We start from the raw sequence: 21,604 nt of genomic DNA, 5'->3' as shown, positions 1-21,604 counted from the left end.
GCCCTCCGAGCCGCCGGGGGGGAGGCGAGCACACGGGGAAAGATTTGGGTGTCGTGGGCTCTATTTTCTTGTTGCTGACTTACTTGCCAAACCTGCTTTTCTTCCCTTATGAGAAGCAACGCTGTATGGTTTTTTTTCGCTTCCAGATTTTACGAGAGTCGCCACAAAAATTGAGTGGCAAGGGCTGTGTATTACCCAACCGCACGGCCATCCCCACAGGGTTTGTGTAGTASAATAATATAAATGAGCTTGGGTGGAAATGTAATTATTCACAGTCCAGACTGGAAGGAGAAACCTGTATTAACAGAAGAAAAATGCCAGTGATTGGGGAAAAAAAAATCTCATAATTTGTCAAGTAAAGCCTAAGTCGTTCTAGAAGGCCACAGCACTAACCGTGGGACTGTCCAAGCTCTCTGTACCTCCTTTCTGTCCATTTCCTTCAGTGCAGAATTTCCAAATGCCACAACCCAACCCCCAGTGCTCCTGCCAGGCTCAGCAGACATGTATGRGATAACTGCAACAACACTGTCTGTCTTGTTCTGGGCCAAGCCTGGCTGTTAAATTATTTGCAAATCACCCCTAGCATAAGGAAATTTTAAAAAAAAAAATGGTTTTTGATGTGAAATCTCTTCTGCCAGGRACAGTGGTGACGCACAGCTGGATGCATGTCCAACAGCATGGAAAGGTGGCTGATGAAAGCYATGGGTCTGTGTGGTAAGTAACAAGAAGAGAAATCATTGTTTTAGCATGAAGTATTTCATTATTTACCCTGCAAGGAGTGCCATTTGTACAGCAGTTATTTCGTGTTAGCACTCTGTGGTGTGAWTTGGCTGGATTGGTAGTGATGCACTGTTCTGTCTTGGTGGATTGCTTTCCTCTTTGGAAAACATAGCATCCAGGCCCTTTTTTTTCTCCTTGGTTGCACTAAATAGATGATGCAGACACAGCACAGGAGAAGACTTTCCCTGCCTGTTCTGTATAAGATTTTTGCTTTTGCTGCTGCCACGACTAAGGAGACACATGTCTTAGCCCAAGGCCTGGGGTAAATTCTCCTTTTGTACTTTGTTGAGCAGCACACATTAAATTCCCATAAGAAAAGCTAGCACATGTATTTTGAAATTTAGTCCAATATGCAAATAACTGAAGATCCTGTGTCTGAAACATCTGCACAYCTTGTCTCTGTAAACTGTGGAAACACTGGAACCAGATCTTTTACTCCAAGTGTGAATGTGCATGTAACTGCATATGTATATATTTAGATTTTTATGCTTGATTCACTTTCTCATGGTGATCMGCTTTCCAGGGGCTTTTTGAGAGTGATAATGAGGATTCATGATGCAAGAAGCAAACCATCCTTTTTCAGCAGCTGAACATCATATTGGATGTTTCAAAGCAATATGGCTTCAAGAGTAGAGATGCTGCTCTGGTATTRGGGTACTGCAACATCTCCAAAATAAATAGGATTAAAATCCTCTTAGAGGAACTCAGAATATTCACTGCCTATAGAGATAAATAAAGCTCACCAGAGAAAATTATTCCAAGGTCRGAAGCCTCAAGCTGCTGGGCTCTTTTTGGCTGACAGCTCCATTTTGGAGGWGTGCCAAGCTACTGCAGGAATGCAAGTGGGATGGTGCTGTTATAAATGTAACCAACTGCTCTAAGGGAGGAGAGGTGTAAACTGCCKGGAGCTTTGAACATACCCTGGAGGGGACAGCTCCAAACAGAGCCAAACCTGGGAGACACATCACAGCACAAATCAGCGTCCACATGCTCTGCTCTGGCCCCAGGTGTGTCAGGGCCTGTCCTCACCTGGGGGGAGTGCTGCCCAGATCTCTGACGTGGTAGGAGTTCAGGCAGCCTGGAGGCTGCTCTGTCCAGGATGCTGTAAGCATGTTCCTTCCCACACKGGACATCTCTCACAGCCAGGAAGCAGCTTCTGGGACAATCCAAGAGGTGCTCCACTGGCTTCATGGTTCCCATAGCAGGCAGGTTTTGCTCACTGTGTCTGATAATGAGATCACCACTAGTAAATCATTTCCAAATCAAGATGATTCCAAAGAATATTTATTACCAAGGAGCACATGTATTTTTCCCTTGTTTTATATAGTCTTAAACATTAACCTCAATTGCTCCTGCAACATACGTGCTTCACCAGGATAGGTAAAGCCCCTGTTACTGATGTGCTCACTTTGCGGCTCCAAAATCATMTAATTACACATGAAAATGTTTCACTGCTGAACAGGTTCTTCCAAGCATTTGAAATAAAAAGGCTGTGAAATTTTGTTTGGTGCTAGCAGAAGGTGCCAGGCTGAGAGCACTCCACAGTCCTTCCTGGAACAAGTGGAACAGTAAAGCTGCTATCCTCTGTYCCACTTCTTGTCTTTGTATTGTGCTGGCTTTTAGCAGTGGATGTCAAAGCACAAGGATGCTTCAGATGTCCCACAGCTGACCTCTGGAGGGAGGCTGTGCACTACAAGGGCTCTCAGGCTGGATGGCACTGGAGTTCTGCTGATATCAGTGGGAGCTGGGCTGGTGACAGCCTGACTTCAGCTGCAAGGTGTGCTTGAGCATTGCCTGTTTTTTACTTAGCCTTTTACTGTGGCAGTAATTATCACTGTTACTCATCTCTCTGGATTCTCATGCTACTGCAAAATATCTGCTGTGTGGTGTATTCCACCCAAAATCTCCTTGTTCAGATTTGCCATCTTGGGAAAACGATACAAATTTACACATTTGGCTAATTCTGAAGGTCATCTGGGGAGCTGTTGTGGTGGCATTGCTGCAACTATGCCCTAAGTGAGGGAAATAGTCTCCTTCTTGAGATAATCTTTGYTTTGTACAGCAGCACAGCCACCTCAGAAGTGTGCTGGCAGGTACCATCCAGCTTTCTCCTGTATTTCCTGGGATCTGCTCTGTTTCTAGTTTTGATGCCACTGTATGAAGCTGTTGATATCACTCAGATCAATGCACAACTTACTAAAATGATTTGGCTTAACTCATTTGTTCTTCTTTATACTCGTTCTGTAATTGCTTAATGTCAAAACCAATGCTCATTCTTTCTATCAATTATTATGCCCTCTTAGGAACAGGCTTTTGCAAAGAAGAGAAAACCCATGACATAACTGTTAGATCCCCGATACTGTGTCCTTGTGGTTGTTTTCAAGGAAAAGAAAATAATTCCCAATCAGTAGGACTTCAGAAGTCAAGAAGTGATAAAAGCTAAAGTGTTCAGGCAAGAAGTTTTCCATTGAAGGCAACTGAAATGAACTCTRTATTCAAAAACAGTCCCAGAAAGGGTCTGCAGCAAATTAAGATGGGTTTTGGGAGAGGAGCATTTCACGTTTAAGAGTAATATCAATAGAGGTTTGGTTTTGGTTTTTTGTTTAGTGTTTTTGGGGGGATTTTTTATCTTTGTCACCTCAGTTTTTCCTAAAAGTTTCTTTTTTGGATGTTGTAAATACAGGCTTTTTGTATTTACAACAAATTTATTCTGTAAATACAGGCTTCTTGAAGTGCCCCGCACTTCAACCTGACTTGAGGTAAAGGTGATTTCAGGGTTACTGGGGAAGAGGAAGGCACTCCTCAGCCAGGGACATGGCAAAGTAATGAGGCATGGTGGGGCAGCCCATGCACTCCCACCTTGTGCTTCCCAGGCACCATATGGGACAAAATGAAGGTTGGAATCCATAGAAGCAGGTGAGCTTTCCAGTGCCACAGAACAGGGCAGGAGTTCAGCTGAAGAGCTGACAGCTCTGGGGATCATCAGAGTTTGCCACTGACTTGGTTAGCACGGTTTGTTCACTAAAACCCTCTTTCTAATTCCTCAACTTCTGTACCCTATTGCGCTTGTGGATGAGGGAATGCTGCACCCCTTCCTTCACCAYTTCCTATGAGGGGCTCTTTACTATTAAGCCCAGGGATTCTGAAATCATTCCTGCTACTTATTTTCRTGTTTATTTGTCTAATGCCGTGCCTTGGAACACCTATAACACAGTGGGAGGATTCCAGATTACTTCAGTGGGATATTCTGTTAATAACTGAAGCTCTGGCTCTCTCTTGATTAGTTCTTTATCTGCAGATCATAATATTAAAAAGCTTAGGGCAAAGAATAAAGATAATAATTTTGTAGCYGTTTTTCAGTTAGTTTCCAGGCTGATGGTTGGACAGCAATGAAAATACAAACTGCCTTCATTTGTCCCATYGATTCTCACCCTGTCACTCTATCCTGTTTAAAATCCTATGCACTGCAAGTTCTTAGTTTTAAAGGTGAAGGAAAAAATGTCCCGGAGTCTTGCTCATCTGATGTTACATGAGGCTACTGAAATATTGATCATATGCTTCACCCTGTATGCAATAAATAAAGGAGGAATTTCTAGYTGGAAGTTACTTCATATCTGTGAGGCAGATCTGGTGGTGCTGGCTCTCAGCAACTTAGTGCAGGAGCTTTCAGAAATGCAAATATAAGGAAGACAGTATGATGGAAAGTGACATTGGTTTTTGGGGCAGAGATCAGCACATGTACCCTGGGCCTGATAGAGAAACATCTGGGTATCAAAGCTGCTTGTGGAGTCCAGTGCTACTTACGGTGAGGAGGGGTAATCTGCACAAAGAATAGCTAAGAGCATGAAAGCAATGCTTCCAAAGTAATGCAGGGCTGCTGAAATCCCTGAGGTCAGGCAGGGGGAATTCCTATACAAGAAATTCATTGGTTCRGTTGTAATAAGCCTCATTCCTGTTCCCTTGCTTGGCCCTGCTCAGTTGTGGTTAAATGAGGAGAGGGATGATAATCATCTGATTATCCTGCTATTGACAGTCTGTGGAACAGTTGGGAGCCCAGGCTTGTCCTCTTGCCAATGCCAACTCCATGGATGGGTTCAGCATTTGGAAAGAAAAATACCATGTTCTACAATCTCCAACAGGTGCAGTGGCTGTTCCACTGCTGAGTGTACCAGGAGAGAACCTGGAATAGTCACTCTGTTGGCGCACCTCACCTATGTTCCTGACTCACCTCCCAAATTACCCACAGGGGAGAGCACAGATTTTCTCAGTAATTAATTAAATATGTTAGGAAAGRTTTCCCAGATACAGATGCAATGGCTGCTTCAGATGAAAAAGTTAAGTATGTCAGCTTACAGCAGAATCTTTGATTTTATGTGGGAGCCCTGGCATGGGGAGGCTAATGCTCAGTGCTGCTGTCCAATATCTATCAGTGMCACCACAGCTGATTCTAGTTCTTCTGGGATTTTTTGGCCCCAGAATTCTTAGAATTTGTGCCATGCCACAACCAAGTCAGATTAAAAACTTTGTATGCGTAAACCAGCATTTTTTTTCCCACAACAATTAGTAGGAGAGTGTTAATGGAGCTACCATGATCAATTACTGTCACAGATAAATATAAATAATGTTCCCTGTTCATGTGAGTGGATACRTTTTTCTTCAGACCTTTTTCCTTACAATAGTAGCAAAACCTGAATACGTTTTTTCTGAGCTCCAAGTATACTGATATCTGTCACCTCGKTGTTTAGCTCTCTCACTACACTTTGGGTAAACACATTGATTAATCCAGACATCAGATAAAATATACCRTTTATTTAGGATTAAATGCTCGTTTATAAATGGAATATGTAACTTGTTTTCTGAAGTCTGTGGTATATCGGCTTTTTTACAGATTTATTCAGAACACCTGAAAAACTGTTGGAACTGTAGTTAGCCAAGACAGTGTTTTCATATTACAACTKTATTATTCATAGAATCATAGAATGGTTTGGGTTGGAAGGGACCTTAAAGATCATCAAATTCCAACACCCCTGTCATGGGCAGGGATACTTTTCAGTAAAGTGGGTTACTCAGAGCTTCAAGACTTCCTGACTTGCTACAGCCACTTAACTCCATTCAAAGTATTTCAAGGTCCATTGCTCATTTCTGTGACTTTTCCATTAACCTCTTCCTATCACCCCTAAATAAACAGCTACTCAGGTTTCTACAAATAAGGGCTTTTCATCTCTGCTGTAATGACTTCAGGTGTACAGCTGCCCTGTAGGACATGCTTCATTTTGTCTGCATCATGTCTGTAACACAATAACCTGCTATTGCCTCAGAAAAAGATGTATGAAATTTTCCAGGCAATAACTAAAGTGGCTTAAATGTATGGGGTTTTTTCCACATGGGAGAGATAGTTACTTAAACAAATTATTTAATTTTACACAGGGTCCTGTATGTTTTTCCTTAATAGTCGGTGACAGTCAGTCTGACTAGAGAGYTCCTCCAAAGTTTGCACTGGTTAATTGGTGTCAAAATACTGATGCATGGGTGCATTAAATTCAGCTCTGACTTCCACTTTTTATAAACGGCCTCACCTGATGGAATAGCACCAGTGTAGGCTATGCAAGTTTTACTTTGCTCAGAGCATAAGACAGAACATAATCCATCACAACCGTGGGGAATAAAGCACACACAAACACCAGTGCCTTTTCCTTCAGCTTTGCCACCATGTACCGTGCTTTGGGTGCAGGAGATGTTAAAGCATCAACCATAGCATCTACAACCTCATTGCCATTAGTGCTTCCCTCATTGAGGATGTTGTTGAAAAAGTTTGTCCGYTCTTGCACATACTCCTTGTTGTAARCAGCCTTTTCCTCTTCACTCAGTTCACTCCAGATCTCTTCAGCACTGAGTGGYGGCTGAATTTTTGTAGAGCGTGCATAATTTCCTGGCTGGATAATACAGACCTGAAAGCAAGATGTAAAACTTACCAAGGTGCAGTCAGTCATTGTGAATTCMATTACATACTATAGTCAGTAACACAGATCAAAAGCTCTCTGCAGACAGAGTYCTTCCAGAAAATGCTGCTTTGTTGAAATTTTAACCCTGTAAACTTGACTGAAATAAAATATATTCCCGTGAAATATTTAAGATTGCAGAGGTGCTTTATTCTTACTTCCTCATTTTGTTMTGATGTTAATATTCAGACTACTCAGCACACCTTCACAGAATGCAATAGAGCATTTTTGATTTCTGCAGAATGCTTAATGTTGTAAATGTTTTGACAATACTGAGACAAAGCACTTCAGTATGATTTTRATGTCTCCAAAGAGGAATATTTTGGATTTTTCACTCAGTGAAGAACCCTGCCATTTGTAATTTTTTTACCCAGTTTGGGGCAAAATGAGAGATCAAAGAAAATTAGCAGTTCCTGGGGAAAGAAGTGCTATTTTCCYCAAGTAGGTGTAATTATAAGTAAACTAGGTCTTGTCAGCAAAGGATAGGGGGACCAAGGRTCCTGGTCTGCCTCTCACTGAATCCATTAGCAAATTTCTGTAGGTTTGTGCACATAGGTTTAAACTGATAGCACACAAGTTCTTTGCTGCTCCACATGTTTTCTTTGTGTGATGCTGCTGTTCTGCTCCCTTCTGAGTCTTCCAGGGAATTTTGGAGCAGGCTGAGCACTCACAGTACACATCCTCAGTTAGCAGCAGCTTTGTTCAATCTATTTGTAGAGATGCAACATTAAAAGCTCTGTGACATTTAACTGACCTGATTTCTAAAGACTGCAACACGAGGTGAGGAAAACCCGTGCTGAGCCATGTCAGAGACTTGGAGATCTGACAGGCATTCTCTGGGTAGTCTGTGATGATATAAAACCCTGATGTCTCCACTCCATCACCCAGCTCACCCACCAGAGCCTCCCACCTGCTTGTTGGCCTGCATGGTGATGGATGTGCTGCTCTCAGGACTGGGGTGCAGGTTCTCTGCACAGGGAGAAGGAAAGGATGCAGATAAACTAGGAGAGGGACCGTGTGCATAGCTGGGACAGCTTGTGCTGACGCAGGTGGGGTGGTCACACAGCATCCTTAGGRACCCTCCCTTCTGGTGCTATTTAGAAAAGTGTTTGGCATCAGCAAAACTAATGCCAATAGTAAACTTCCCACATTTATTGTTAAMAAAGGGGCTTCAAAAGCTTCCCTTTTTGCTGTTGGCTAGGAGAGAAGGAGAGGTGGTTTGAGTTCTTTTCTCCTTCCTGCATTTTCTGTAGCCTTTCTACTGGGAGATCCACACTTTGTCTCCTGTAGGGGGAGGAACTCCTGCCTGGCCAGAGTTCAGTGGGACAGAGCCGTAGCTCCATCGGCTCCTTGCCACCTCTGTGCAGCTTTCTCCTGAAAGCACGGAGAGGACAACAGAGCAGTGAAAGGGAGCACAGGAAAAAGGGACTGTGTACTTTGKAGTCTCTCCACAGGGTAGGTTCTTAGGCAAATTCCAGCCATCATCTTGCATACAGCGAGAAACAGAAAAATACCTCTCAAAGATATTCCAGAAATGTTTGTCAGCCTGGCTCATTCAATTATGTGCTGGGACTATTGCAGARGTGGAACAGGAAAAATCCCAAAACGACCAGAGTAGCTAACCTGTTACACTAAGCTCTTCCATGCATTTGAGATTATCCTCAGCTAATCAGCTGAAATCTTCATCATGCTCTGTGGTATTAGGATGTGTAAAGTCACTTGCATTTTATAGCCCTTCATATTTATCCAACAGCAGCAGTTAATAAATGCATAGCTGTAATTTTTTCCAACGCAAAGCTTCTGAACAATGCTGTAAATCTGTGTGCATAAACAGTGCACCAATGTAAACCTTCCAGGGAAAACTTTGAGTGTTTCAGCAACAGAGTGACTCCAAGGAAAAAGCCYAGTGAAGCTACTTAGTGATCTAAGCTTCAGGTTTGACTATTAGAGTTGCTTAGACAGCACACTAAGWGCAAAATCAGAGCCTCTTAGGTTAAGAGAATAAAAACATAATTACTCTGCACAATGCTGCCTCTTGCAGTGCAGCTGTTCTGTCAAAAAGCAAGGAGCTGTTAAGCACTGGGGTTGTAAGAGGAGAGAAGGAACCCCTCAGGCAGGTGACAATCTTCCTTCTGGCTTCACAGCACTCTGGGTCTAAGCTCTTTGCACCCCAGGGAACATGTGAGTTCCTTGCTGCTGTTGGGAGCTGTGTGTGGAACASGGCACTGCTCAGGCAGGCCTGTGTCAGGAAGTTTCTTCACTGCAGAGAATGTGGAKAAAGGCTGGAAGTTTCAGTGCTGACACACAGTCCTGTTACCCAACAGCTTCTCAGARCTGCAAACTTCACCCAGGTCTGCTCTTCTCGGTGATTTCCAGCTGACTGATGCGCCACAGAGAAGCAACCTCTTTCCAAAGGGAAGCTGCACCCATGGAGGCAATTCTGATCTTTTAACTCTGTCACTTTGTTTCATGTAACTCATTACATCACTTACCTGATTTCCAGGTTCCTGTGACATCACTTACCTGGACACCAAACTTCTTCATTTCCAGTCTTAAAGCATCACAAAATTTTTCAATAGCTGCCTTGGTCATAGAATAAATACCATTTCCCAGAGCAAAATAGGCAATGACGCTGGACATGAAAACAATGCGTCCTGGAAAGAAAAGAGTGCAAATAACATWACTTCACTCTCAGTCTTTAACATGGGATCGATTTACCTCAGTTTTCTGAGCTGCTGACAATGTGGTGTTTAGTAGGAGGCTGTTTTATTGCACACTGTGCCAAAACTGGGSAGTGTCAGTGTGCAGTCCCAGCAGAGAAGAGCACTCAGCTGTTAAACAGAGAACTTCATACAAAAAAAATCTTCCACCTAGTGACAGATGCTGGCCTAGACAAGTGTAACACATTCCCAGCATGATGTTTATGCCTTCTGAGTCTGAGACAGGATGAAAAAGATTGAAGCAAAGCAGTGCCCTAAAAACTTTAGATTGGAAAACAGTAATAAGAGATTGTGCTAGGAAGGGTTGAAAGATTGCAGAGAAGAGGGGAGGTGATTTTCCCTGTGGCAGATATATGGTTACTAATACCATTTTTTTTCTGTGCTAATGATGTTTCTGCACTGAGATGTGGCTTTATAATCGTGCATACAAAATCCAAGTCAGACTGTACAGTGATAAGCTTCACCAAGAAAATGTGACTTTACAAAATGTGTGCAGTCTTACATTACCTTACAATGATTTCCCTGATYTGTGCTACTTTTTCCTCCTTTCTAGCTCCTGCTGAGCACAGGCATGCCTTAAATTGCAGAGATTCCTCATCTGAGGCACTGGGCTGTGGTTCATTTCCATTGTAAACTTCTGTCACATAGTCCTGCCATGGGGTTAGGAATGTGTGAACATGCATATACAAATACCAGAGGTGAGGGAAAAGATGGCCTTAATTAGTCAGAGGACACATTTGCACTCCTGTTGCTGCCACAGATGCAGATATCAGGGCCCCARTTCTCACCAAATGGAATAGGGTTGGGGGATATCAAAAGGTATTGTGGGAATGCAGTGRAATCTGTCATTCTGAATTAGGTTCCCTACCTTCCTACACAGCATCCCAAATAAATCTTATATTCATTAAGAGGAAAGTAATTACTGGATTGCTGAACAAGATGCTTTATCAGCTGGCCTGGCCAGCTGGAAAAAATATGGGGAAATGTTGCTCCTCTCAGGGTAGGATGCTTGATTCTAAGCTGAAGGCCATTACCTCCTTTTACAAGTATTAATAATTGTATTAATAATTTTGAAGTTTTTCTTGGAATAGGTGCATATCCATGGCAGGAAACCATGGGTAGGATGACCTCTGCCTCCTCTGTCCAGTAGCTGAGTGGTTTGGGGCACACACCCAGGATGTGGGACACTTCATTTAACTTCTCTCTGTGCCTAGGGGAATTGAAACCCAGCTTCCCCAGGAGATCCTCTAATGTCTGCAATTCAARCTTTTCATTTGGAGAGGTCACCTGCTGCCCTACGTAAGTTTAGCTTTAGTCCCAGTTGTTCCTGCAAGGAAGGAGATAGGAAATCTAGATTGTTCCTAGAAGTGCCTTGACCTCCTCTCCTTCATAGATGGTACTTGAAATTGGAGTGCAGGAGTTCATCGAGGAAACATTGACAGCCCTGTATGAGATGCAGATTATTCCTTTGAGCTAAGGTGTGTGTGCAGCCATCCAGACCCAAACCTTCTAAAGGTTTATGCATGTGTTTAATATCATACACACAATTAGTCCCTTTTGCTTCAAAGTAACCCTGTGCAATGCATGGCGCCAGAGAAATGCCTCTGGTGGTTCAGCATCACAGAGTTTCAGTAGCAAGTAGAACATCACAGGAAAAAGAGATGTCTCCCYGTGTAATGGCCACATAACACACTGACTGGATACATACAATAGCACATTCTTTCACAAAAAACACATCCAGCTCACAGTGTTTAAAGGGTTTCTTTTATCCTGCATCACAATACTATCAACCAAAGACAGCCAAGCAGAAAGAAACAGAATAGGCAAAAAAAAAAAGGGGAGGCGCTTTTATCTTACCAACTGGGTAGCAGTGACACCTGGGACTTCCAAATGAAACCTACCCCTTCCTGCGCTTGATGCTGCACAGAGCACGAATCCTCACCCTAAACAGTCTACAACTGGAACAGACAACAAAAGGGAATCTTCTTCCCCAAATACAGATGGAGATAGATAGGAACAAACTGCAAAGAAGACCATGCTGCTGTGCTGCAGAGGGCTATTAAACCATTCCTTCTTAGAAGGAAGGAGAAAGCCCAGGTGTAGGGAGGTCCATGCAAATGCATTTATCTCACTGGATATCCATGCACCTCTACATATTTGAAATTTCCTGTCCAAGGTCATAGCAGGATCTTGCTAGACCTGGAAGTGGAAGCTGGATGTTCACCTCTGTAGGGTCATCCTTCCTCTCCTAATTGACAAACAGTAAAATTGTAAAGCCTAAATAATAAAATGAAGCCGTTTATTGGATCTTGGTGTTTTCTGATTGTCAGTACTTAAAAAGTCTTGCCTGGTCTTTATGATCTGCAAACATTTTTCCTCTCTTTTTTGAATCAAACACAGAAAGAAATCCTTATTTATAAATATTTTTTTTCTATGTACTGCAAAGACAGGATCTTTATGGATATTTTTTCCCTTTATGACTTCATCTTCTTTTCAGGATCAAGCTGCTCTTTCAGGCCACACAGAAGGAGGCTGTCATTTCAGTTCAGTGAGAGACAATTAAAGCCTCTTTTATAGATGCTACATTACCCTGATTATAGTAAGCTAATTATTCTACAACTCTAAATAACAGTGGATTAGCATTACCCTTGTATTTCCTCAGAAGGGGAAGAAATGCCAGGGTTGTCCTGATRCTCCCAAGGAGATTCACATCTGCAAATTTCTCATATGTCTCCATAGGCAGCCACCCTGTCTCGCCAAATGTTGATATTCCTGCATTRTTGACAAGCCCCCAGAAACCTGTGGAAGAGAAATGACTCAGCAAGCATCTTTAACTGCAAACAATCTCTGTTAGATAACAAACCAACACCAGTGATTTGGGTCCTTGGAAGAAACCATATAGTTATATTACATTTTTGTCTTTTCTACTTGAAAGTGCAGGCATGTTTTGTTTAAGGAAGGAATGCAATTGCGGCCATAATCTCGACTAAATGGAATAATAKAATAGTTTGGGTTGGAAAAGCCCTTAAAGAYCATCCAGTTCCACCACCCCCCTCCTCCCCCCATGGGCAGGGACACCTTTCCTATAAGTCTCAGTGCTATTTAATAATCACTCACTTYATAGTCAACTTAAGTTATTTATGAATAACATGATCTGGGAGACTACATCTTACTGCCAATGTGACATACCATGATATTTTAATTACTTTAATCCCACTGTGAGTTATGAGCTTTGTGAAATTTGTATTAAGCAGTCTAAAGGCTAAGAGGTACTATTTTCAAAGTGTCTGACTAATTAAAGAGCTGAAGTATGGCATCCTTTTCCAAGATTTGAGCTCTGAATCCTTCTGAAATCAGCCAGAATCAGGTGCATGGATGTAACATTGGGTAAAGTAATCAAGCAGGGTCAGTGGCTACACTATTTYTAAAACTTTGTACTTTTGAACAATTGCATTCCCCATATAATGACAAATTTTAGTGCTAAGGAGCCCACCACCCAGTAAGATTTCRGTGTTTACAAGCAGGAATGTATTGGCAGCAAAGCTTGTTCTGACAGAGCTYTGTGACAGGAAGCTGAAGCCCTTCAGGCCAAAGCCACAGCAGGTGTCATGTGAGCCCTGTGCAGCGCTAACAACCTCAGCTCTGGGAAATGTCTGTGTGCTGGAGGCAGGAGTGCTCGCAGGTTGGAGCTGACACGCTGCCTAAATGCTGATTAAGCCGTGCTCACTTGTTCTTGCCTGCACAGCGTGTAACTGTGGATGTACAGTGAAGCAGGGAGTGACACAGTGCTTTTGAAAATGTTTCTGATTCTGTCTTCCAACCTTGACTCACARCATTTCTAGAGTGACCAGCAGCGGAACTAAGGAGTACCAGGGTAGCCTGACTGGCACTGAAACAGCTGAATTTGCAGCTTGGATCTGCCAGCCTTGACAATTTTGCTTATGCATTTGCATAAGCATTTGCAAATGCTTATGCATTTCTTTTGAAGAATCTTTGTAGGTGTCTGAGGCAAATGATTGTCTTTTGCTTCATAGAAAGATGGTGCTTTCTACAGAACCACCAAGCCTGGGTTTCTGGGGAGGCAGAGCAGGTTTCMGTGCCTCTCTTCCTCCCTCAGAACACAAAAGTTTGGTGCAGTTTTTGACCCAGCTGTAGCCTCCTGTACTGGTGGCAGCAGAGTTATTCTCAGGGGATATTTGACTACCCTAGTGAAGGCACTGCAGAAATCTTTGGACTGAACCCTTTTCTATCTGATCTTCTCTGACAAAACTACCAYAGTAATTTCATGGTATCTTGGTCCTTCCAGGGCCCTGCTAAGAACTGCCAATACTACATTTAATTCACAACAGTAGTTAAAGATGAAATAGAAAACTTTTGGAATTAGTTTGTAAAGCAGACCTCTGTAAGCTTTTCTAACATATATATATACAGTACTTGTATCACCTAATGAAATCGGTCTTTAAACAGAGAAAGAAACTGTTTGAAAGTTTTGCTCTGCAATTAGAGAGTCCTCTGTAGAAGCTAATTATCAATATTTTTATACTTGCATATGATCTCATCTGCAGATGGACTCAGTGGCTGCACACCTATCTGTTTCTGCTCAAAGCTGGAGGTTTCTGTACTCTGGGTTATTTTTACATAACCTAGCTAACACAACCCAAACAGAAGTCTGTCATCCCTGTTTCCTAATCTTTTCAGCTTTACCTTTTCTAATTAAAAARGTAATTTTGCTTCTGCCACTGCTGTGTTTGCAGCACAGCAAGAACACTTGTTCCATATACCCCTGATTTCATCAGGGCTTCAGAAATACAGCCATTAATCTTTAGACAATTGATTTTCTTCCTTTGTCTGCAAACTGTGAAACACAGAATTTAGCTTGGAAGACTCAAGTTTGCTCTCCAGCCATTTRCTTTATGTGCTTCAAAGCCTCCAGGCAGTTGCTGGTGAGGCCAACCTGTGTGCACGAACAGAATAAAGGCTCCTTCCTTCCCTGCAGTGGCCAAACCAAAAGCTGAAAAATATTGGTCTGAGTTAAACTGAAACAGACTTTTTAAAGTRAAGATTAAGTAAAACATAAAAAGACATTTTGCTCCCGGTCAGCTCAAAACACTTGGTTTGCCCTCAAGCAAAACATACTGTTTCTTAGAACATTTTGCCATTCCCCAAWGGGATATGTTGTGATATTTTCCAGAAGGTTTCYTGCCACTTYGTTTAGTTGAATAAAKKAAAAAAAAAAAWTCTACCCAAATAACAAACAGTTCCTTATTYCTTATGCCACTTTCTCAGGATATTYCCTGCCYCCTGARCAACARCCTGCCCAGCTCTGTATTCAGGGTACTYGAATCTGCTTTGGTCTTCCTGCCCTGAAATGTTTGTGGTAAAAATTAGTGCTATAAATGTGCATACAAAACATATTGTAAATTTGCTAAGACAAATGCAGCTCAGGTGACCTAAGAAATACAGATGGAAATCCTGGAGGATGTGGCACAAGAATCGAACAGCTGAAGGAGTGCAATATTGCATTTCCTCAGTGTCCATGCAGAGACACATTTGGAAAAAGCAGCTGATGTTTGGTGTGTCAGACTGTCAAAACAGAACAGTCCAAACACAGTTTATGAAGATAGGTGTCAGACTATGCTATAGCAGGCAGGAAATAAATAAATTGGAAAGCAGGATTGGATATTGGAAAGGACTRGATGTCACAGAATTTCCACTATCAAGAATTTTCACTAATCTCTGTGCTGGAAAAATGGATTCTGACAACAAAGATTACAAGATACAGTCATGGATCTAAAGAATYACTCTTGGAAATCAAACCTAACATTAATGGGACTTTCAGGAGAACAGTAGCTCTCACATGAGCTCCCCAATAACTTCTACTTCACAACATATTGACCAAAAGGCACATATCCAAAGTCCTTATTTAGGCCCAAAAGATACCTRACATTTTTCCTGAAATTCTTATAAATCTTCTTCTTATTCAAGTGAATCCAGCTGTGCGTGCAAAATCCTTAGAAAATCAGGTTGTCTCTGTGTTGGTGCCAACACTCAGATAATATCCGAATTCTACACTGTCCAAATTCTGACAGGTATTCTTGGGATCTCCGATCTTTTGAGTTTCTCCCCTGAACCTGAGCCCATGTGAAAATGATCAGCTCTTCTCCAAACCAATACTAAAGGAAACTAGCCAAAGGAAGGAAAGTATGGTTTTGCCATGTTCCTTTGGAAAAATGAAGAGAGGGAACAACCCAATCTGTCTGTGGCAGTGCAGGATAGTAGCAGGCCAGATGAGATTGCTGAGTTRTATTTACATCCATTACATCTGAGTCATCATCCTTTGCTTGGAGTATTACACTGAGATTGTCTTCACTATAAAGATAATCTATTTCTATAGAGAGTCTGGACTAAAATATTGTACCATGGGTGAATTCCATCAATAGAAAATCATTATTAAGTGTAAGAGAGTACTTAATAACCTTTGAGTAGAAGTGGGACTAAAACTAATATCCCTCCATTCCAGCAGGCTACATGTCACCCACCCACAATACACAAGAACAGGAAAAGAAATTCCGGTTTGAAACAGAAGAAAATCAGAAAAATTCTGAAGTATGCTGTAAAGCCCAATAGAATTGCAAATCATAGTGCTCTGAAGTCCAGGTGTACTTCAGATTGGCTTTGGATTTCTACTCTTGCATAACAGAGAGAGAAGATTAATCCAGAGCTTGGGCTACTTATGGTTACAGCATAACTAGGTGTAGGGAGAACTGTATTTTATTCCTGATGTTTTGATATTTTTCTGATATTTGACATATTTTTTGTACATTTTAAATGGAATAGTCTACTTAAAGCAGAAAGTCTCTTTTAGTCTTTTGTAAGTCTACTTATCCTGAGCCCAGGAAAAAGGCAGATTAAGATGGACTTAGAAGACATCATATCTACCAAACAGCCCTACAAGTCTGAGATGCACAGTCCATGGGAAGGATGATACTRTAATAATAAAGAATATTAAATTTACCAGGATTTACTCTGAGCTATTTAAACACAGATTGCAAAAAGCAATCATCATTTAACTGCTTTCTCTTCACTATGGTCCAGCTTATGAGGTTTCATTTGGAATCAGTGGCCTTTGCACACTTACCATTAGACCTGGAGATTTGGGAAGTGGCTGTCTTTGGAATGATAGAGGAATATTTTAGTGATTTGAATTTAGAATTCCAGCACACTGATGTGATGTACTTAAAATCATCAGTACCTGAGTGAAACTGAGTATAGTAAAAATGGCAAAAAATAAGGGAACAATCTCTAAGCAATACCTGGTGGTTCCTAGGGTTAGGCTCCTCTTTCCAGTTTCTAAGGGAATTGCTGAACAGAATTCTCCTGTTCTGAGGGAGGGGGAGGGAGAGACAGAGAGAGAACTGTTCCACAGTATTTACAARCTAACAGTGACATACAGAACACTGTATGTCCTCAACTATTTAAACAGTGGATGCTTACACAACTCTTAAGCAAGGTAAGGCATGATCTACTATAACCTTTCAGCATAATCCACTGGATTCCTACATCAGTTTGAATTGTGTAAAACCAAAAGCAGATTTTAATCTGTTCAGTGCTTATTTACAACAGTCTATTGAACTCACCACYGACTCTTTGCTCTCCTCATTACAAATGTCTGAGCTGTATTTGATTTCCACTTTGGTCAGTCCTCTGCTGTAGGCCCTGGATGTTGCTGTCTGTGATCCACCAGAGAAAATGTCCYGAGGGTTCTTTAACTGGTGGGACATTGAGTCACATGTTCCAATGCCTACCCTTCGGGCAGCAGGTAACATGTTCTGTGTAGTCACACACTTCGCTTATCTTCTAGGTACTTTCAGAACAGAAATGCAATTACAAATGGTCCAGAATTCCATTTCCCAATGAAAAGGAATTTAATTAAAACAATCTTTGACCCAAATGTAAAMAAATAGTAATTCTTATCTTTAACAAATAAGTCGGTTAATATGAGAGCTAACCTTCTGTTTAATCATTAAATTGAAACTGCTTTCATAAAGAAAACAACATAGTTATTTTCAGAGGTGCCAGGAATGAACACTCCTGCTGAACTCTTTTGCTTATAGTCTACATAAGAAGGGTATTGTCACAGTTTTTTTACATTTGAGATAATAATATTTATACCCCTCTATTTTATAAATCTTGAGGACTTGTAGTGTTAGTCTATAAAAGCACAAGCCAATGCTCCGGGTGTGAGGGCCCAGGAACACCACTGAGCACAGGTCATGTGCCTGCTGCACTTCACACTTGCTGTGCTGAATGTCTCCCCTGCCCCTCCAGCAAGCTCTGGTGTCTGCACGGGCATTGAATTGATCTGAAGGCACATCCACAAGCAGCAAGGACAACGCACAAGTTAGTGCTGACTGTACTCCAGAGTCTACACAACAGCATGAGCTTGACCACTGCATGACAGCATAAACTGTTGGAATTACAAAATAAATGTTGTGAAACCCAGAGTTTCAGGTGACCCGGTCCCCATGGAGCCTGAAAGGGCTTTTAGGAATCATTTGTGTTTTTCTGCAGGTTGAGAAAAAGCCTGAGAGGGGAAGGCTCTACCTCTTAATCAGATAAGGTCAAGATCAAGACCATAAATATAGGTACTTAGGGAGCAGTGCCTAGGCTTTTTCTTACTTCTCATTTCATCCCCTTCCCAATGTGCTAATGAGCCAGGCAAGCAGAGGCCTTGCATTTCATTATCACTCTGTGTGCCTCATTTTCTGCTTTTATGTCCTGTGTGAGGAAGTGTTTGTGATTCTAAGGGAATCTCACTTCCAAGCCTGAGGAAATGTGCTCTGCACCAAGTGTATCCCAGAATTACACTGAGTAATTCTCATGCTGCAGTCCCAGCAGGAAAGGAGGTACCTGTGGCCCCATCACCTGCGCTGTGTCATGCTGAAGGGATAACCCAGGATTTAGGTTGTCTGCAATTATTCTGAAGCTAAGTCTGTCCATTCCCCTGGGCACACACTCCCTGTAGGGTGTATTGACAGGTTTCCCTTTCAGTAACCCTTCCAGGGACTAGCCTGACAACCTCAAGTGGTTCCAAGAAGCAGCTGCTTTGGTATGACATGGCAGCTGCCCTCACTGCATTTCTCGTATCTATTTCCTCTTATGCAAGTCATGCCCAGAAATGCATCACATTCCCATCCCTCCAATGCCTGCACAGTTATTCTGTGCTTTCTCTGCTGTTTCCTTCTATTGGATATGCGTAGAGGGGCTCCAGGGATGCCCCACTCGGGRAGCTCCTTGGCTTGTGGAAAGGGGAAGCTCTCCGTGGCACACTGAGCAGCCCATCTGCTTTACACTGACGGCACTTTTGGGTGGGCCCCAGTCTGTGTACCCACCAAGGGATTATTAATAAAATATTATTGTCATTACCAACAGAGGTAACTGCAATTAGCTCCATCAGTGATCCCTGTCTTCATGCTGTGGCAATCCAGCTGACTGTTATAAACACATATGATAGTGTTGGCTTTCGCAGATATTAAAATGGGTGCTATTTGTACAATGTTGCCTTTTTTGCATAAGTAGCTTAGTTATGCAGACATAGTGATGAAATAATCACTGGTGGTTTTAGTTTTTCTTTTGTAACTCAGATATTGTTTTAGAGTACTTGTGGTTAACTYGCAGTAACTGAAGTGTGACRACTTGTGACTTAAAYATTTCCATGAAGGATTTTTTTGCTCATTATAGAAAAACTAAACAAAAGCTGCAGGGAGAGCCACTAAGACTCTGAAYGGGGCCCTGGCTGCAGTCGCACTGACCAAAAAGATACGGAGAAAAGATTGCATGAGCAAAAGATCACAGCTTGGCACCTCTGGCACTTCCCCCAAGGCTATCAGCACAGACCCTGACAGCAAAACGAGTGGGGGTGGAAGGAAGATGAGTTTTGGAATGTGTAGTGGAGAGGCCATCTGGCCAGAGGAGCTCGTGGAATGTCCGTCCTCTGCTGCACAAAGGAGCCTGGCTGGTGGGACCCCCTGCCTTCGGATGGGCTTATCGGACTGGCCAGGGGTTGGTGAGCCACTAGGGGCCCCTGCTATGGACACTTCTCCATCAACAATGACCATCTGCAAAAACTACGGAATAGGGGTCACACATACGCGACCCCAGGAACATAAACATCATCACTGCCCATGCTCTAAAAAGGCAGATCCATGTTAAACAGTTCCTGAAAAAGTCTGAATATGCATAAATGGCTACGAATAGGCATTAAGCTGATGCAATACAAAATGTATTTAAAGAGGTCTCTGTCAATATCAGGTGTGCCTTTGGCAAATCGCCACGCACCTCGTGCCCTCTCGGGCGCCGTATCCTTTTGCTTTCTGTCCCCTACTGTCATTTATTGAACTTTTAAATTTTCACAGGAGAGTGAACTTCGTTTTTCACATGACCCTCTCAGACAGCTCCCTGCTAGTAGTCCCGGGCGAACCGAGCCGCCCTTTTGGCGACACCGTGTCCGCCGGTCCCTGACGCTGGCGGTAGCCGAGTCCCCCGCGGCCGCCCCGCCCGCCCCGGCGGCCTCACCTCGCTCGGGCAGGTGGCTGAGCACCAGCTCCTTGGCGGCGCGCACGTCGCGGGCGCGGGTCACATCGAGCCGCAGGACGCGCAGGCGGCCACCAGCGCCCGCCTCCCGCTGCAGCCGCTGCGCCCCGTCCCCGCTGGGGCACAGGCAGCCGGCGAACACGGTGAAGCCCAGGCGGTGGAGGCGGAGCGCCAGCAGGTGCCCGAAGCCGCTGTCACAGCCCGTGATGAGCACGGCCCGCCCGGCCGGCTCCAGGCGCGCCGCCCCGCGCCGACACAGSCGCGCCAGCGGCAGCAGCAGCARCAGGAGCAGGGCGAGGAGCAGGAGAGGAACTGCTGCCCACATCCCGCCCGCCCCGCTACAGCCGCGCCGTCTGGGAGCGAGGGAGCGAGGGAGGGAGCCCGCGGACAGCCCCTCCCCGCCCGCCCAGTATCCTTTGCCCACCCACCCGACATCCCCTCCCAGCTCGGCATCCCCTCCCCAGCGCGGCGGCCGCCCGCTGCACCGCCCTGCCCCGCTGGTGTACGGGAAGCCACGGCACCGCGGACCAGACGGTCCCCGGCTCCTCCGAGCGGCATCCTGATGAAGCCCGGGGTTTGGTAGAGGTTTCTCCCCACTTTTAGTTCCGAAAAGAAAAGCGTAGTCTGTAAGCATCGTACCGTGGTCACTGGTTCTCCGAGCGCCGGGGAAAGGGAGCTGGGTTATGCCGAGATCCGGTTGTGTGCACAGCTCAACTTCCCTGCTCAGCTGAGTTTTATACCGTCCCGGCACTACAGACTGGCCGCAGGGCACAAACTAAAGCAGCCATGAGTGCTTTTGGAACGGTCAGATGGGGATTTCTAAAACAGCTGCATTATTATGTTATGGTTGCTGTATCTTATGTTATATATTACCTTGCAGTATTACATTGATGCGGGTTTTTTATGGCTCAGGTCTATGGCTGTTGCTGTCTCAAGAGTTGCCTACATTACCCCATGGTGGAGGAAAATGTCTGTTTCTTGTAGGCTAAAGTGACAGTTATGTATTGCTGAAAAACAGATCCCTGAGAGCTACGAGAAATGTGATTAGGCAGTATTTTGTCTGCCCTTTCTTTTATCTGAGCAACTCTCGAAGCATCTTTTGAAAGGGATACTATGTYATATCTGCCTTCTCTGAGTAAAATGAGATGATTGAAATAACCAGATGCCTTTATTAATTGTGGTTTAAAGTTGGCTTGTGAAAAACAAAGGAGACAGAGTCTTTCACTGACATATACACAGCAGCAGAGGAAGCAGCAGGTCTTAACACACACAAGGAAGGTCCCAAATATTTGCCTAAACTACATCCCTGTGGCTCTCTATATCATGTGAGATATGTCTGTCTCATATTTAGTGGACAACTTGTATCTAGTTGTGGCAGAGGCATTTCTGAAGTGGTGTAGTCTTGCTGTCCAGGAGTCCCCAGAAATGACGTGGTCCCTGCAGTCAGCCGTGTTTTGTGTTTGCTTGGGGATACCTTTGCACAGACATAGAGTGTTTTAATGACATCCTAAG

General features: G+C 43.5%; 2 protein-coding genes across 2 annotated transcripts in view; both read right to left on the bottom strand.

The window, feature by feature from the left end:
• ANKEF1 (ankyrin repeat and EF-hand domain containing 1) overlaps positions 1–297 on the bottom strand; it is a 16,603-nt gene extending 16,306 nt beyond the window's left edge. Inside the window, exon 1 of the mRNA XM_057382925.1 lies at positions 84–297. The gene's annotated coding sequence lies outside the window, so the exon portion shown is untranslated. The remainder of the gene's footprint in view (positions 1–83) is intronic.
• A 5,272-nt stretch (positions 298–5,569) lies between these two features.
• LOC130583513 (D-beta-hydroxybutyrate dehydrogenase, mitochondrial-like) lies at positions 5,570–20,458 on the bottom strand. The gene is made up of 4 exons (XM_057382939.1): positions 20,075–20,458; positions 12,146–12,298; positions 9,303–9,433; positions 5,570–6,728 (listed from the first exon to the last, which is right to left on the bottom strand). The coding sequence occupies exons 1-4, from the start codon at positions 20,415–20,417 to the stop codon at positions 6,381–6,383; spliced, it is 975 nt and encodes a 324-aa protein (XP_057238922.1). The 5' UTR covers positions 20,418–20,458; the 3' UTR covers positions 5,570–6,380.
• Positions 20,459–21,604: the final 1,146 nt, after the last annotated feature.

Source organism: Malurus melanocephalus, unplaced genomic scaffold (genome assembly GCF_030028575.1).
Source record: "Malurus melanocephalus ecotype Western Australia unplaced genomic scaffold, MMel_1.1 scaffold_13, whole genome shotgun sequence".
NCBI lineage: Eukaryota > Metazoa > Chordata > Aves > Passeriformes > Maluridae > Malurus > Malurus melanocephalus.
Note: the sequence above shows the minus strand (reverse complement) of the source record. Positions and strands in the feature narration are given on the sequence as shown.